General features: G+C 33.1%; 3 protein-coding genes across 5 annotated transcripts; all 3 read right to left on the reverse strand.

Annotated features, from left to right (window-relative positions):
• Nucleotides 1-2,462: 2,462 nt before the first annotated feature.
• Nucleotides 2,463-5,280, reverse strand: LOC108453169 (GDSL esterase/lipase 5). Its single transcript, XM_017751116.2, has 5 exons — nt 4,889-5,280; nt 4,586-4,707; nt 3,786-4,016; nt 3,349-3,604; nt 2,463-2,807 (listed from the first exon to the last, which is right to left on the reverse strand). Exons 1-5 carry the CDS (start codon nt 5,163-5,165, stop codon nt 2,560-2,562), a joined length of 1,134 nt encoding a protein of 377 aa, XP_017606605.1. The 5' UTR covers nt 5,166-5,280; the 3' UTR covers nt 2,463-2,559.
• Nucleotides 5,281-8,406: 3,126 nt separating this feature from the next.
• Nucleotides 8,407-9,591, reverse strand: LOC108450930 (uncharacterized). Of its 2 annotated transcripts, XM_053027981.1 has the most exons (3): nt 8,955-9,591; nt 8,718-8,807; nt 8,407-8,614 (listed from the first exon to the last, which is right to left on the reverse strand). In XM_053027981.1, the coding sequence occupies exons 1-3, from the start codon at nt 9,510-9,512 to the stop codon at nt 8,552-8,554; spliced, it is 711 nt and encodes a 236-aa protein (XP_052883941.1). In that variant the 5' UTR covers nt 9,513-9,591; the 3' UTR covers nt 8,407-8,551. The 2 variants fall into 2 exon arrangements, with proteins under 2 accessions (XP_052883941.1, XP_017604184.2); XM_017748695.2 differs by having other exon boundaries at nt 8,407-8,807.
• Nucleotides 9,592-10,772: 1,181 nt separating this feature from the next.
• On the reverse strand, nt 10,773-13,401 carry LOC108453457 (ethylene-responsive transcription factor RAP2-12-like). 2 transcript variants are annotated; one of them, XM_017751565.2, is made up of 2 exons: nt 12,868-13,401; nt 10,773-11,716 (listed from the first exon to the last, which is right to left on the reverse strand). In XM_017751565.2, exons 1-2 carry the CDS (start codon nt 13,304-13,306, stop codon nt 10,866-10,868), a joined length of 1,290 nt encoding a protein of 429 aa, XP_017607054.2. In that variant the 5' UTR covers nt 13,307-13,401; the 3' UTR covers nt 10,773-10,865. The 2 variants fall into 2 exon arrangements, with proteins under 2 accessions (XP_017607054.2, XP_017607053.1); XM_017751564.2 differs by having other exon boundaries at nt 10,773-11,749; nt 12,868-13,303.
• Between the last annotated feature and the right edge of the window lie 1,114 nt (nt 13,402-14,515).

Raw genomic sequence — 14,515 nt, forward strand, 5'->3', positions numbered from 1 at the left:
TCCTTTTTTGTTGTCATGAATCGTTAAATCGTTAATTGAATGATGATATCGTAGTTTTCAAATTGATATAATAATAAATTTAACTCTCAATATTTATATATAGTGTCAATTAAATTTTAATTTTTAAAAAATTTAACCCTTAATATTTACACATTACCTTAACTTATTCTATTTTTTACATGAAAATGTAATTCAATTCATAATTTGTAAATTAGGTAAAAAAAGTAATTTTTTTTGAAAAAATTATTATTAAACTAGATAATCCCCAACTTCGTTGTTTTTCTTATACTTCAAATGGAAGAGAATTTAATATCTCTCAAAGACGATTATCTAATTTTTTGTTAGCTTGAGTTACCACCATTGATGAAACAAATCAAAGCTTAAAAAATATGAAGTTGCTAAACTTAAAATTGGGTTGAATTAACAAAGCAGGAACTTTTTATTTTGAAGCAATTGAATTGGGCATTTTTCAAATTTTGAGTTGTTTTATTTTATCGAGACATTTGAAAGCAAGCTAATTTTCGTGGTTGCTTCTATAGATGAAACAGTGGCCACATTTTCAAGTACTATGCACTATTTTATTGCCTTACTTAATATTTTCAGAGTTTGCAAATTTTAGAACAAAAACTTTGGGCTGTTTATTTTTTATGATATTGGATGAGTAAAGCCCGTAACATGAAAACTAAATGAGTTGAAGTTGAAGAATTGAATATTGGTTTCTTGTAAATTAAGATTGGTTACTTGGAGAATAAGTAAAATCGTTTTCTATCTTTGAAGGTATTGAATTAAATCGAAATTCTTATGGAAGTAGTATCTTGTGTTGATTTTAACCTTCTTTATAAAGAAGAAATTAAATTATAATTCTTATGTAAACAAAACTTAAGTGGTATATAAACTTTAATTTTGTCTAGGTTAAAAGTAAACTGAGACTTTGAGAGTTTGATAAGCACAATTTGTTCAAGTTAGGAACGTGTATGTGCATTATTGCTGTATGCAATCAAGAAAGTCTCTTAAGCAGCAAAACTAAACTTTCGAGGGAAAAGCTTAGTGGGAGAGTGATCTAGTATTTGAACAACGGTGAGATTGCTAAATTGGTTAAGTGTTAGACTAATGTTAGGATTTAAATCATTGGTTGTACTGTGAGAAAGATAATGAGTCATTACTCTAGGTAAAAACCCACAGCGTAGACTAAGATTGAATTGCATAAACAATTTTGATGTTTTTCTTTATTGTTTTTGTACTTTTAGTTTCGTGGTTAAAACTACGACCACAATTCTAACTTCCAAGCACTATTGTAGTCACGATTTTTGTTTTGCAAAGCAAGTACCCCATTGTTTCTACATATTTGTTGTTGGTCTTCATTTTACCATGGAGAAAAATGTAAAGACGACATCGTAAAGGGATGAAGTGAGTTCAATTCATGACTCAGTTTGAACTCCCAACTCCCCAAGTCATTCAACTTATTTAATCCTCGGACTCGACTAAGTTTATTGTGACTCCAACTTCGAACGTTGATGATTTCAAAAGTTCTGTTCATTTTCCTTTTAATAGTAGGGTAATTGAATGAGCGACGAGGCTTTGTATGTTTATCGAAAACTATTACAACAACAACAATAAAAAAAGCTACTCGCATAACCTATGTAAAAAAACACAAACGCAAATATTGTGAAATTGGTTAAGAGTAAGCTAGTGAGGATTGAGTCATCTTAGTCATTAATTTTCAATCTAATGATGGAGAAACGAGAGTATCACGAGAAAATGTAAAAATATGATATTAAGGTTTTTTTTTTTAACTTTTTAGGTAAAAGGGTCTCAAAGAAAAGCAAAATTATAACAAACGACTAAATTAGTATATGTGTAAACGTTGATGGCGAATTTATTTTAGAACTAAGGTTAATTGAAACAATTTTTAAATGATGTGCTAAACTTATTATTATCCTAATTTTAAAAGTTGTCATGTCATCTTTTCATTAACTATATAATTGTTGGTGATAATTAACTATTTAATTGTTGGAGATAAAAATATAGAATAAAAAATTGATTGCTTATTTTCCACATAATTTTAACCATAAGTGATAGCGTTAAGAGATATACTTGAAAATTTATCCTCGGCATTAGTAGTTGGGAGTTGCAGCACCGAATTGGGATTTAAGGCTGCCAATAACACATCATACAGGCCTTGTTCTCCACAGAGGAGAGCATGTAACTGGGAAACAAAGTGATAAACACTGCACATACATGTATCTACATATATTTAATTATTTGGTTAATGGTACATTATCATGAAGTATTTGAAGGTACGCAATACATGAATCTCAACTTCATGGTATATATGAGCCTTTCTAGTTAATATTACTAGACTCCCAAGTCTAAACCTCTTCTCTGAAATTAACCAATAAAGAAAAAAAAAGGTGAATTTGACAAACAAAAAAAAAAAGCTGTAAAAAATGCAAAGACAGATCTTTAATATGTCAAAAAAAAAAATGCTGACCGAAGTGAACATTTTATTTGATGAAATGAACCCAGTGATTTATATATAGAATTAATTATGTATGTGATTTAATGAATTCGAAATAGTTGCTTGATATTGTAAGGTCCAACATCATGAGAATCACTTGTTGTTCCGCCCCACATTTGATCTGCCAATTGTTTGTAAGTGCTTTCAGTGAGATGCAAAGAGTCCCAAAACACATACTTTTGGGGATGCTTACAAAGTTGAAACTCCTTCACTGGCCTTTTTCCCCCACAGCTGAGTACTCCTCTATATTCCCCAGTTCCACAGCATGCTGTCTCCCCTTCCTTGAAACCTTCATCACAACAAAAATTTTCCACCCAATATTACTTGCAATTTTCTATATTTCTATGAAGTCAGTAAGAAATTTTTTCTCGGGAGACAAACATATACTGTGTAATGCATGCAGTCCAAAATTAATTATGATAATTAAAAAAGGTTTTACTATAGGCTCTTTATGAAGAACCCTTTAGAAAAAGGTTACCAAATTATGATTTACCCCTTGAGCTTTGGGCTATATATAAGCTCTCAAGCTTTCGCAAGATCTCGAGGTTTCAAATAAGCTGTTAAATTATGCCTTTTTCCCCTCTAGAAAATTTCTTTTGACCAATCATCATATCTTCTTTTAGGTGTCAATAATCAATGTTCAATGCCTTTTTAATTTAATTTTTTGACAGCATGTTCAAACTTAAAAATATATAATCATGAAAACCATAGATGTATGTTAATTGATGGTCCCCCTATGATCAAGCCCTTTTAGAATTTAGGCAAAATCTATAGCTTTTAATAAGCAATGTTTGCTTTAATTTGCATGTTTATGTCTGTTCCGTACGTACCATATTTAGAAGGATGTTCCATTCTCTGTCTGAGATTACTGTTTAGGTCAAAAAGCGAATACTTGAAACCCTTCAATCGTTTTTCTAACCCATAGAGGAGCTTGGAAAGAGCTTTGTTATGCAAACTTGCAAGTCTCGTCACTTCTTCGAAGCAGCTTCCGTTGTTTCCGGACTTGATTATCCTCATCCCCGGAACACAACCTAAATCCGGTAAGTTGATGAACGCGAATTTTCGACCTCCTCTTTTATATATTCCCTATCAATTTTAAGTACCAAAGATGCTTACAACTTTTCCGCAGTTTTTGAATTCATGCAATCACTTTTAAAAGAAAACAACATGATGGATGATAACCCCGAAAAGGTAGACAACTTTGTTAACCATGTTGATTTTGGACAACATCTACCATATCCAATTGAGACAAAGAAGAATTACTTACATTAATGACTGTTGTAAGGTTGCCGATTACCATCCCAACATAAGTGGACTTATTGTAGTTGTTTAAGATAGTAGAATTGGTCAAGAAAGGGCTCGCGTAATCATTGGTTCCGATGCTGAACAAGTGAACAGCTCTTGACATGGTCGCCTTCGCTTCATCATTTCCTAGTTTATGTCTCAACCAACTATCTACTTTGTAATAGTACCTTAACTGTGTCTTAAGATCGATGACCTGAAAAGGTGAAAATGGAGTAACCATTTACCAAAGAAAGGACAGCAGGAAAAAAAAAAAACACTTTTTTCTACCCTGCAATCAAAACCTTTCACAAAATTAATGGCCATACGTTTGATACATCACTGAGCCTCTCAGCTGGTGTGCATATATATACAAGTTGACCTCGGAAATGTATGTACAATCAAAGTTTCTACTTTGATGTGTTTGTAAAGATGGGACAGGGTACCAATAAGTTATCTTTGGACCTCACTTTGGCAAATCAATGGATTGGTTAGTGGACCCTAAGCCAGTTGGTGCATCCAGCCAATTAAAGTAAATGATTTCACTATCACCATAAGGTTTTTTGTCAGGACTATCTCCAGTTTCTATACATTCAAACCTGTGGATATCATTGATTTTGATTCCTAAAATTTCATTACAATAAATATAGATTTATGTCTTCTACTTATATACATCATAGCAGATCGATCTTTAAATGTTTAAGAAAAATAGATAAATGTATAAGACTGTTATATGCAACTGAAATGCACTAGTAAAGGGAATATAAGGAAGAAGATAAGACGTACGAATCCTTGAAATGTTTCAACAAGAGCTCCAGCTCCAGCAGAAGCAAAATTGACCCCAAGGTAATATTGTCGAAAACCCGGTTGCAGAAATGGTGGAATCAATGGCAACTTTGCATATTTAGCTGCAATACAAAACAAACACATATGTATTAAAAAAATGAAGAAAATGCAGACACTCAAGATGAGACAAGAAAGAAGATCATGTTAGGCAAAAAGAATATTTGTTAGTTAACCAAACTGAACATTTTTACAAACAACAAAAACAAAGGGAAAGAAAAAGGAGAACTCGATATTCTCACTCACCAATAAAGTCAGGTATTAAACGGCCATCAGAGAACCTTCCGGTGGGGTAGTTGAAAAAAGTTAGTCCATAAGGCCAGAAATTCGCTTGGTCAAGAGTTGAAGTGTTGATATAGTTGTTGTTTCCGGCATCGAGGATTGAATCACCGAAGATGAAGAAAGGCACGTGTTTCTTTGGAAGCTGATGCTGCTGCTCCTTTAATTCCCCTCTGCAACATGTTGCAAAGAGTGCTACTTGAAGGAAGAAGCTGAAGATGAAGAAAGAGCTAAGTCTCGCCATGATTAAAGCCTTCCCTTTGGCTTCATTAATCACGCAGTTGCCGTCTTTAAATTATATCGCCTTTGTCTCTGTTTGATGTATGAAAATGACTAAACTATATATGTGCGTGATAGCAAGGGGTAGACCATAATTTTCAAATGAGATGCAAATATAATAATAATAATAATAATAATAATAATAATAATAATAATAATATCTGTTTGCATTTTGGTGAGTTTGATAAAGAAAAAGATTCTACAGCATACATTAATAGTTTTTTCCTTATAGATTTAAACTTCAAACTGAAATAAATGGCTAAATTTTTTTTTATGGACTCTGATAAATTAAAACATATTCTTCCAAGGAATTCACATTAAAATGAATTAAAACCCCCAGGAAAAAATCATTAAAGTTCAACATTAGTAAAGGAAATAATAGATTGCAAGGTTGATGTGAATAAAGTTGAGATTTTTAGTGAACAAAAAATTTCACATTTAGCCGACTATGTGAACAATCATGGTTTTGCATCTTTACGAATTATGACCTACTCTTAGGTGAAAAAAAAGAAGGGGGAAATAGTTTTTAAAAAATAAAATGCCAGCGTCAATTTTTGACTAATAAAAGTAATGAATATTTTGATTAAAGTAAGAAGATTGAAGGTAGTCATGTTTATATAAGATTTTTTTTTATTTTTTGGCAGTTGCTCGCGGCCATGTTATGAAAGCGAGACAAAAGGGGTATTTTTAATTAAAATAATATTCCGTATTTAAGGGGTTTTCAAAAGTAAACTCATAATTTATTTATTTTTTAAAATGGATGATATATGAGCTTATGAAATATGGATGGTTATTAAATGCCCATTCCTGTCCAAATACACTTGCTCTGGATACCTGAAACAAAATTTTCATTTTCTGAATTGCATGATTTTCTGTTTTTACATTTACCAACTCTAGCAGCTAGTTTGTTAGCAACAAATGAAAACAGAAGATGATGAGGAGTAGACAGAAATTGCCAATTTTCATCTATAATACTAGTAAGCCACCAACCAACTCTGCACACAACTACAATTTCGACCATCCCTTAGCCATCAAGCGAGGTACCATACTTGATGTTGATGAAATCTAGGGGTCTTTGCCATAATATTTGCTCCATTAGATTAAGCCCTCCATCTACCTCAAAAGATTATGAGTAAAATCCACTTGTAAAATGACTGTTTAAGTCGTTCTTTGTTCGTTGACACTAACAATTGAAAGTTAAGACCTTTCCCTCCCCCCTCTCCTTTCTCTTATTACTCCCTTCAACCCTCAAGTTCATGAATCACTACATCTTCTTCATCAATTCAACTGGTTTTGCCTCCTCTTGTTTTCATGCTCCAACCCCATGAATTTCCTCTCATCTTCTCTCCACCACTAACCGTTTGTTAATAACATTCTGTCCCAAGTTCATTAATGGTTGAAGAGTACGTACAATATCCATGAGAATGTTGCTGACGATTTCATACCCAAAAAGAGGAGTACCAGGGGTTGAAATTCGACTCCATGAGGTGCCAAACATTATCTAATGTAGGGAGAGTAGTTCATAATCTCAATGGTATATGTGGTTTTTATATTATCGAGTTGGTGTTAACCTGTGACCATATATGGATAAAGATGATCATTTTGGAGCTAGGAGGGTTCTTGGGGATGTACATAAGAGTGCCTGCGGAGAAAAATGGTAACTCCATAACTTACAAACAAGTTCTATCTGCAGAACCTACTGGTAAAGCAACAACAGGCACTAGTGAGTAGTGATGAGGGCTCAATAAAGCATGCTTTAGAAGTTAATAAAATCTAGTCTATAAGGTCAAGATCCTGTAATGCAATCGTCGACGATGAAATGCTACATAAGTAGTGGTATAGGCCACTACTATTTTATCTGATATGGAAAAGGATACTCTATTTACTACCATGGTAGTTTGAAGGCTCTAATAATGGAGTTATGGATCTTGGAAAGCATTATAAAGACCTCGAGCTCCCTCATAATATTCATAAAATGGTAGTTGTTGATCTAGACACAAATTTTAAGAAACAACAGTTGATGACATGTGTGATAAGAACAGAAATAACTTAGGTTTTATAATAGATCAGAGGTTTGGTGAAGTATTTTTAAGTTTGAAGTGGAGAGCTTTGATGTAATTGATAATATTGACTAATTTAAATTTGTGTATACATAATAAATGACTGAGATCAAAGAGAAAATGTTAGATATAATAGACATCGAAAATGAATTATAAAAGATATATGAATGATGTTAAAAAAATTCGAATATTAAAATAAAGATACACTAATAAATTTTAAAAATTTTGCAAAAGAAAAAAAAAAGAAGAGGAAGGTTCCCTAGAGGGATGGCAATTAAAATGTAAGCACCTCAAAATTGGTGTCAGCATATTATTAATTTAAGTAAATGATTTTCTTTTAATAAATTTTGAGTAACTTCCATTTGAAGTAAATACTTTTTCTTTTATATTTTCTCTCTTAAACCCTAAGTCAAATTGGAATAATATGTTGGTATCAATTATTTGGATTAATGTGTAATGTTTGGTCTTGATTTAAATAGAACGGTAATTAAAATTTTATCAGACACATTTTGCATAGATTCATATCGTATTATCTCATCTCTTATCATTAATATTGTATAAAAAAATTGTAACTTTTGAAAATTCCAAATAGTATTTTAAATAAAAACCTCAATTACATTTTAATTTAGAATATATATATATATATATATATATAATTTTCAAATACCAAATAATACGTACAAAGTCAAATTTTAAATTTATTTAGAATGTTTTCATTTTTCAATTATCTTGGAATTTAAGAGATGGGTTCTATTTTTATTATTAGATTTAATATATTATTTGGCACATGAGTTTGATACTTTTTTTAAATTTTGTGTTTATTTTAGTCCAATGTGACACTTGTATTTAACAAAAGTTATACGTTTTGGTATCTTAAATTAACAGATTAACTTTTTAATGTTTAATTCAAGTTTTATAATTATTTTAATAAAATTTATAATTAACTAATAATATTAACAATTAATTTTACAAAATCAACCTTAAAACTCAATTAAAACACATTTATAAAACTACATTTGACAAATTAAATATAAAATTAAAAAATTCATCATTAACACCTAAATTTATTCTAAATTAATTGTGCGAAATGATGCTATCTTAATTATACAAACTTCCTTAAAATTAATGCCAAACTCTTTAAATGACTTTCCACACAACTTTTTATTCTTTCATTCTGCCCAACATCTTTCTTGGCTTAATATAATATTATACACAGCCTCATTATCTAAAGCTTCTATACATTCAGGGGAAAAAAAAGAAACTTCCTTATCAAGGAAACTGCCGATTTCTTTTATACGTAGATAGCCAAAGCACATCTCTTGAGAAAGGAGTTGGAATCATTTGAAAAAGATGCCTGCAAAGTCGAGAATTTTTTTAAACAAAATAGCATCCAAGAGAGCTTGATGGTTAATCAAGGGAAACTGCGTAAATAATTTTATATCTGAAGCAACACTTACAAGTAGATCTTTAGGTGGTTTCTTGATATAAGCTTCGTTTAAGAAGGCCAATTCCTTATACTCGAAACTTATGTCACAATCCAAGGCCACCTGTAACATGATAATGCATAATCACTACGTCAGAAAAAAAAGATTTAGGGTTCGCAAATTTAAGTTTCATCTCATTTGAATGACTTGAGAAACAAGAAATTCATAAGGTAAATGATCATCCAAGGTGAAAGATTTACAAGTACAAACCTTGATCTTTGGCAGGGTTATGTGTGTAAAATGGAGGTTCACTCTAATGTCACCTGATAGTTTCATTGGAACAATGTTGTGCCCCTGCTGGTCTTGCAACCAAGCCCCGCCCAGAATTTGGGTAACATTCACACAAGGAATCAAAACCCTTGTCGTCAAACTGACATTGTTACTATGAGCGGGTTGAAAGAACCCGGGAACTCGGATAACCGCCATCGGAAGTCCTTCTGAGTAGAGTTGAAGCCTTGAAGGGCTGTATCTGAGGCCAATTTTGTTAGGATTGCTAGCATTTAGAACCATGGATGCAACAGCCGAGACAAACAGGGTTGTGTTGGAATAAACGTTCAACTGGTACGCATCTAATCTTACGGTTTGGATTGAAAACACCGGCTTTTGAGGCTTCAAAACGAATACGACAAGCAATCCACCCAAACCTACGGTGGAAACTATGATTAGAAGATATACGGAGAGAAAGAAACAGCAGCTCCTGAGAAAACATTCTTGTTTGAATGGTTGGCGGAAATGTAAACAACCTGAATGGTTCATTGGTGCATGCATGATAAGCCTGCATTTTTGGACTATGTTAAACTAATGGAACAGTTTAAGTGTTGATTTAACCTTTAGTTTATTGTTGCTGCAACTTGGAGATTAAGAAGGAATTTGATGTTTTCCTTTTAACTATAGCATTCTATTATTCCTTTCTTAATGGGATCCCAAAGCCACGAATAGATTTCAGAGGTAGATTGAATGCAAAGAAATGACTCAAAAACAAAAAATTCAGTCTTAAGTATATCCTTTTATTGAAGTTTCCCTCCCGCATGAACTTAATAATTGGACATGTCGATTCCGTACAGCCTCCATTGTTGAAAGACCGAGATATGTCTAGGGAGCTGAAATGTAATGACTAAACAGATATCCCCATAGGCACTTGAACTAGGCCACGTTTTTTTGTTTGTTTGTTTAGTGGGTATTATTGGTATGGGCAAAAAGGGCCGCGGATGCTGGTGCGTCGTGGTGGTGTGCTACTGGGCTGCTTTTGCAGCCATTATTATGGAAAATCAGACATCTTACAAGCTTACTTTCATTCATGTCCTTTTTCACCATGTCCTTCACAAAGTATTCCTGCTATGCAGGCAGGGAAGTGGGGGCTCATCTTCCTATGGCTGCCACCCCCTATAAACCCATGATACTGGGACCCAGCTCACCAGCAAAGCTGACCTCACAATTATAGCTAAATTAAATAAACAAAATTTATAGCTAAATCCCTTGACCTTCAGCTACCAAACAAAATCCCATGACAGACAATTGACCCTAACGTGTCGACACGTTCCATGTAGAGAATAAACTGGCGATGCTCCCCACATGCAAGAGAGATAGAAAGAGCAGAAGATTGAATATTTTCCCTCTTTTTGCCCAATCTTTCCTGCTTCAGATTCCATTGCGAGGTATATGGCTTCACGTGGCTATTCTACACGAAATTTCCTACTACTAGATTCCAAATTTAACAAAGCTCTAAATTTATATGCTATATTTTCGTAGTTTTTTATATACACGTACATATATGTGATGCCAAACCTACAAGGATCGATTTTAATGTACCGGAACGGGACTATGGGAGAAACAAATAGCAAGGGTTACACCTTCATCTGCTTTCAGTCTTCCATCCTAAATCACACATGGTCACTGATAGTCACTCAAATTTAAAGTCCATTGTAACTTGGGTCAAGCATTGTATAGCTGTTTTACTCCATAACAGATTGACCAATTCCTTAAGTGCAGTAAACAAGAAAAAAAAAAGGCAAGATATAAATTACTGAATTTATCCAGAAAAAAGAAAAGTTGTTAGAGATTAACACAATTGGTAAAACCGGCTAACATGCCTTATTTACAAAAACTAGTAAGAGTATGTTCTCAGAAAAGACCACCAGCCACGGCAGGGAAGTCCCCAAAGCTCCAAAGATCCGTTAGAGCTCCACCATACTGACTTGCATCTCCATTGAGTAAGGCATCAAGGGTGGCATCCCAGTTGCCCTCAAGAAATGGGTACTTCATCTGATCGTCCAAAGCCAGTAGCTCATCAGACAAACTCTTTGCTGAATTATCCTCAATAGACATGACATTCTCAGAGCTTGGTTTCAGCTTCTTCTTAGGGTTTGCATCCTCCAAAAAATCATCACCCTCCATAGTAGCTTCAAGAGCAGATGATATTTCCGGAGTCTTTGCACCATGTTCTCCCCAGCCGAAGTCAGAACAGTCAAAGGAAGTACTTCCCCGGTCTGAGCTGAAATACAAGGGGGTATTGTCAGATTGGCCAAAGGGTTTCAATCCAACATCAACAGCAGCAGGAACAGTGTCCACATAAGCAAATGGATCCATTGGTGCCTTCTCTTCAACGAAACCCACGGTATCATAGAAGACCTGCTCTGGTTTGTTCAAGCAATTGAAATTCTGGTAGATATTTGGTTCAACAGGGCTCAAATTTGACATGGGAAGTGGTTTCTCATCATTTGTCTTAATCACACGTTTTGGAGAGGTGCGTGGCATCTCATCAGGGAAGTTCACCTTTGCTTTCTTACCCCGAATTCTTCGTGCCTCAGAATCATAAGCTCTTGCAGCTTCTTCAGCAGTATTGAAAGTTCCTAGCCAGACCCTAACCCCTTTCCTCGGGTCTCGGATCTCAGCAGCCCATTTACCCCATGGACGCTGTCGAATTCCTCGATATTGGCTCTTCCTCTTTCTTTTTGCAGACTTCTCAGCTTGACCTTTGAATTCCACAGATTTTACAGAGTTAGAACCTTCACAATTGAAAACAAAAAGTTTTAAGACTAATACACACATGCATGAACCTTATAATACATGTTATAGTTGATGAAAACAATAAATCATAAGAAAACTTCCACCAGGCAACAAAACATAGGAACTTCAAGAGTAAGGACATCATGAGAAAAATATTTTTGAAATTATGATCCACAAAACTATTACTTGAGGTTTGAAACTCAGTTTCCTACAAATTTTAGGAACAAAAAAATGACTTCAAACGCCAAAAGACAAAAGGGAAGTAGATATCTAAGAACCATTCAGATCGGTCAGACTGAAACAATAAGAAAAAAGCACAGTTTAAATTCCATTTTTAATATAAATTAGAAGTTAATTTCAGCAAAAGGTCCAAAAAACGACTAATGGTTGAAAAACATAAGATTACAGTTTCCTCTTTTTAACCCCTCGAGGAAAGGTGACAATAATGACCAAAAACAAACAGCACAATGAAAAACGAACAAGATTCCCAAGAACCAAAACATCCAGAATTATAAAGGGAATATCATTCTCAATAGAGAAACTTCAAACTCAGCTGATTTGGGCTTTATGGTAAAAGACACTGTTCTTGCAGATCTTTAATTATTCAAATTTCTTTTTTGGCCTCCTTTTTTTTGCAAGTTGAATAAACGTTAAGTTGCTAAGATTTATGATCCAACTACAAATAATTTTTTTCTTCCTCATGCCTTTCTGCTTACAAACAAATTTTAAACAGCAAATGAAAATAATTACCTTTCTAAAGCAGATAAAACACAGAAATACAGCAGGAAAAGGGAAAAATCTCATACACATAGCCAGAGACAAAACCTACCAGCAATTGGAAAAAATCAGTTAAAAAAAAAGAGCTTTTCAAAAAATTTATAAAATTTTAGTTTTAACTTTAAAAAAAAAAAAAGAGCTTTTCAAAAAATTTATAAAATTTTAGTTTTAACTTTCTTTTTAAAAAAAAAATATCCTGCAACGAGTAGAATCTAGAAAAAAAAATACAACAAAGCAAAAGGACTGAGCTTGAGCAAAAGGACCTATTTGTTACAAAAGAATAAAAAAAATCAAAGGTCAAAAAAAAAAAAGAGAGATTATTATTGCTGTCATTGCTTACCATGAGAAACAGTAGAAGATGCTTTCTTTGTGGCAGAGAATGCAAAGGGCCTGGCATCAGCCAAAACATCATCAACGTCATAGTCTTCGATATCGGATTCATCATCCTTGAAGTCTTGAAAGTCGGCCTCGAAATTATCGGTGAAATCGATCGCCGGCTTCGAGTACCTATTACTGGAAGCCTTTTTCGATTGCGATTTTCTCAGATCGGGCCACAAGTAGTCAGCCGTCAGCCGACGCGACCGCACCGGACCAATAAAATCAGAGATTATAGCACCTCCACACATGGCGGCTTGATCAGAGTGAGGGAATTGAAAGTGAGGATTATGTAAAAAGTAGAAGTAGAGACGATTCCTTTTTGTTTTGGCTTGTTTGGGTTGTTGGGGTAGTGAACTGAAATGGATGCCTTCATTTCCAATGGTGGGCGATTTATATTTCATGCAGAGGTGGGTATGAGTTGTAACTTTACTTTTACGTCCATACTTTTTGTGAAAATTACAAATTTGAGATGAGGAAATTGAACTTTGATCCAAAAATATTAGATTCTAGATTAATTCTTTAAAAAATTAAAAATATATAAATTAATATAATATCTATTTTAATTCTTACGAAAATATACAATTTAAAATCTCATATAATAATCTGATAATTAAGATGTTCATTACTTCAACTATATTTATTGTTCAAACTTTAACTTATTTTTATATTTCATAAAAAATTACAATTTAATTTAAATTCATTTCAAAAACAATTTTTGGTTTTACCATTATCTGCATCTCGATTACATCAAGTGATAACACCAATCTAAATTATCAGGCATTTCTTACCTAACAAGAAAGCCTACGTTATATGACTGGGAAGCTATCATGCCCACTTAAATGGCATACCAAGACAGACCCACGCGGGTACGTGTCCAAGCTTGGGGATAGCTGGCCGCACGCATTACCTATAACTATTGTATCCTTCACTAAACTTGAGTGATTCTCTCTGATGCTAAAACCCTATCCAACTCTCATGAGAAACATAATTCTCGGCATGAAATCTCTCTTAGCTCTTGTGAATCTTCTCTTTTTTACACTTTCGTGGCCTCAACAATAATAATTAGTAAAATTAAATTTTATTTTTGATATATTATAAATTCGAAAACGGGAGTTAAGTTACTCACCAACGATGTAACTAAATAGGTAGGCAAAGGCTTGGCCCTTAACTAAATGACTAAATAACTCTTAATTTAACATTTTTATCTTTAGTTAAATTAAAAATATATATTTTTTCAATATTTATTATACAATATTAATTTAGTTTAGAAATTTTTATTTAACTGTAATTCAAATTTTGATATTTCGATCCGAACAAATCTTTACTATTTTAATCTTAACAAATCTTTACTATTTTAATCTTAATCAGTAATGCCAACTTACAAGTTACAACAAATACTTCAATTATAAATAGATTTTTTTATTCCATTTAGCAACTCTTAGAAAGACTACATCGACAATGGGTGTTGAGTTGTTTGTATTGTGGCACAAAATTTTACTGTCCCATTAAAATCAAAGTAATTATTAGGTAATGATTAATAAATTTAGACATTTACATGTTTACATGTTTATCAAAATAATCCTTTTTTTTTTTGCTACCAACTTTTTTTT

Source organism: Gossypium arboreum, chromosome 5, assembly GCF_025698485.1.
Source record: "Gossypium arboreum isolate Shixiya-1 chromosome 5, ASM2569848v2, whole genome shotgun sequence".
NCBI classification, from domain to species: domain Eukaryota; kingdom Viridiplantae; phylum Streptophyta; class Magnoliopsida; order Malvales; family Malvaceae; genus Gossypium; species Gossypium arboreum.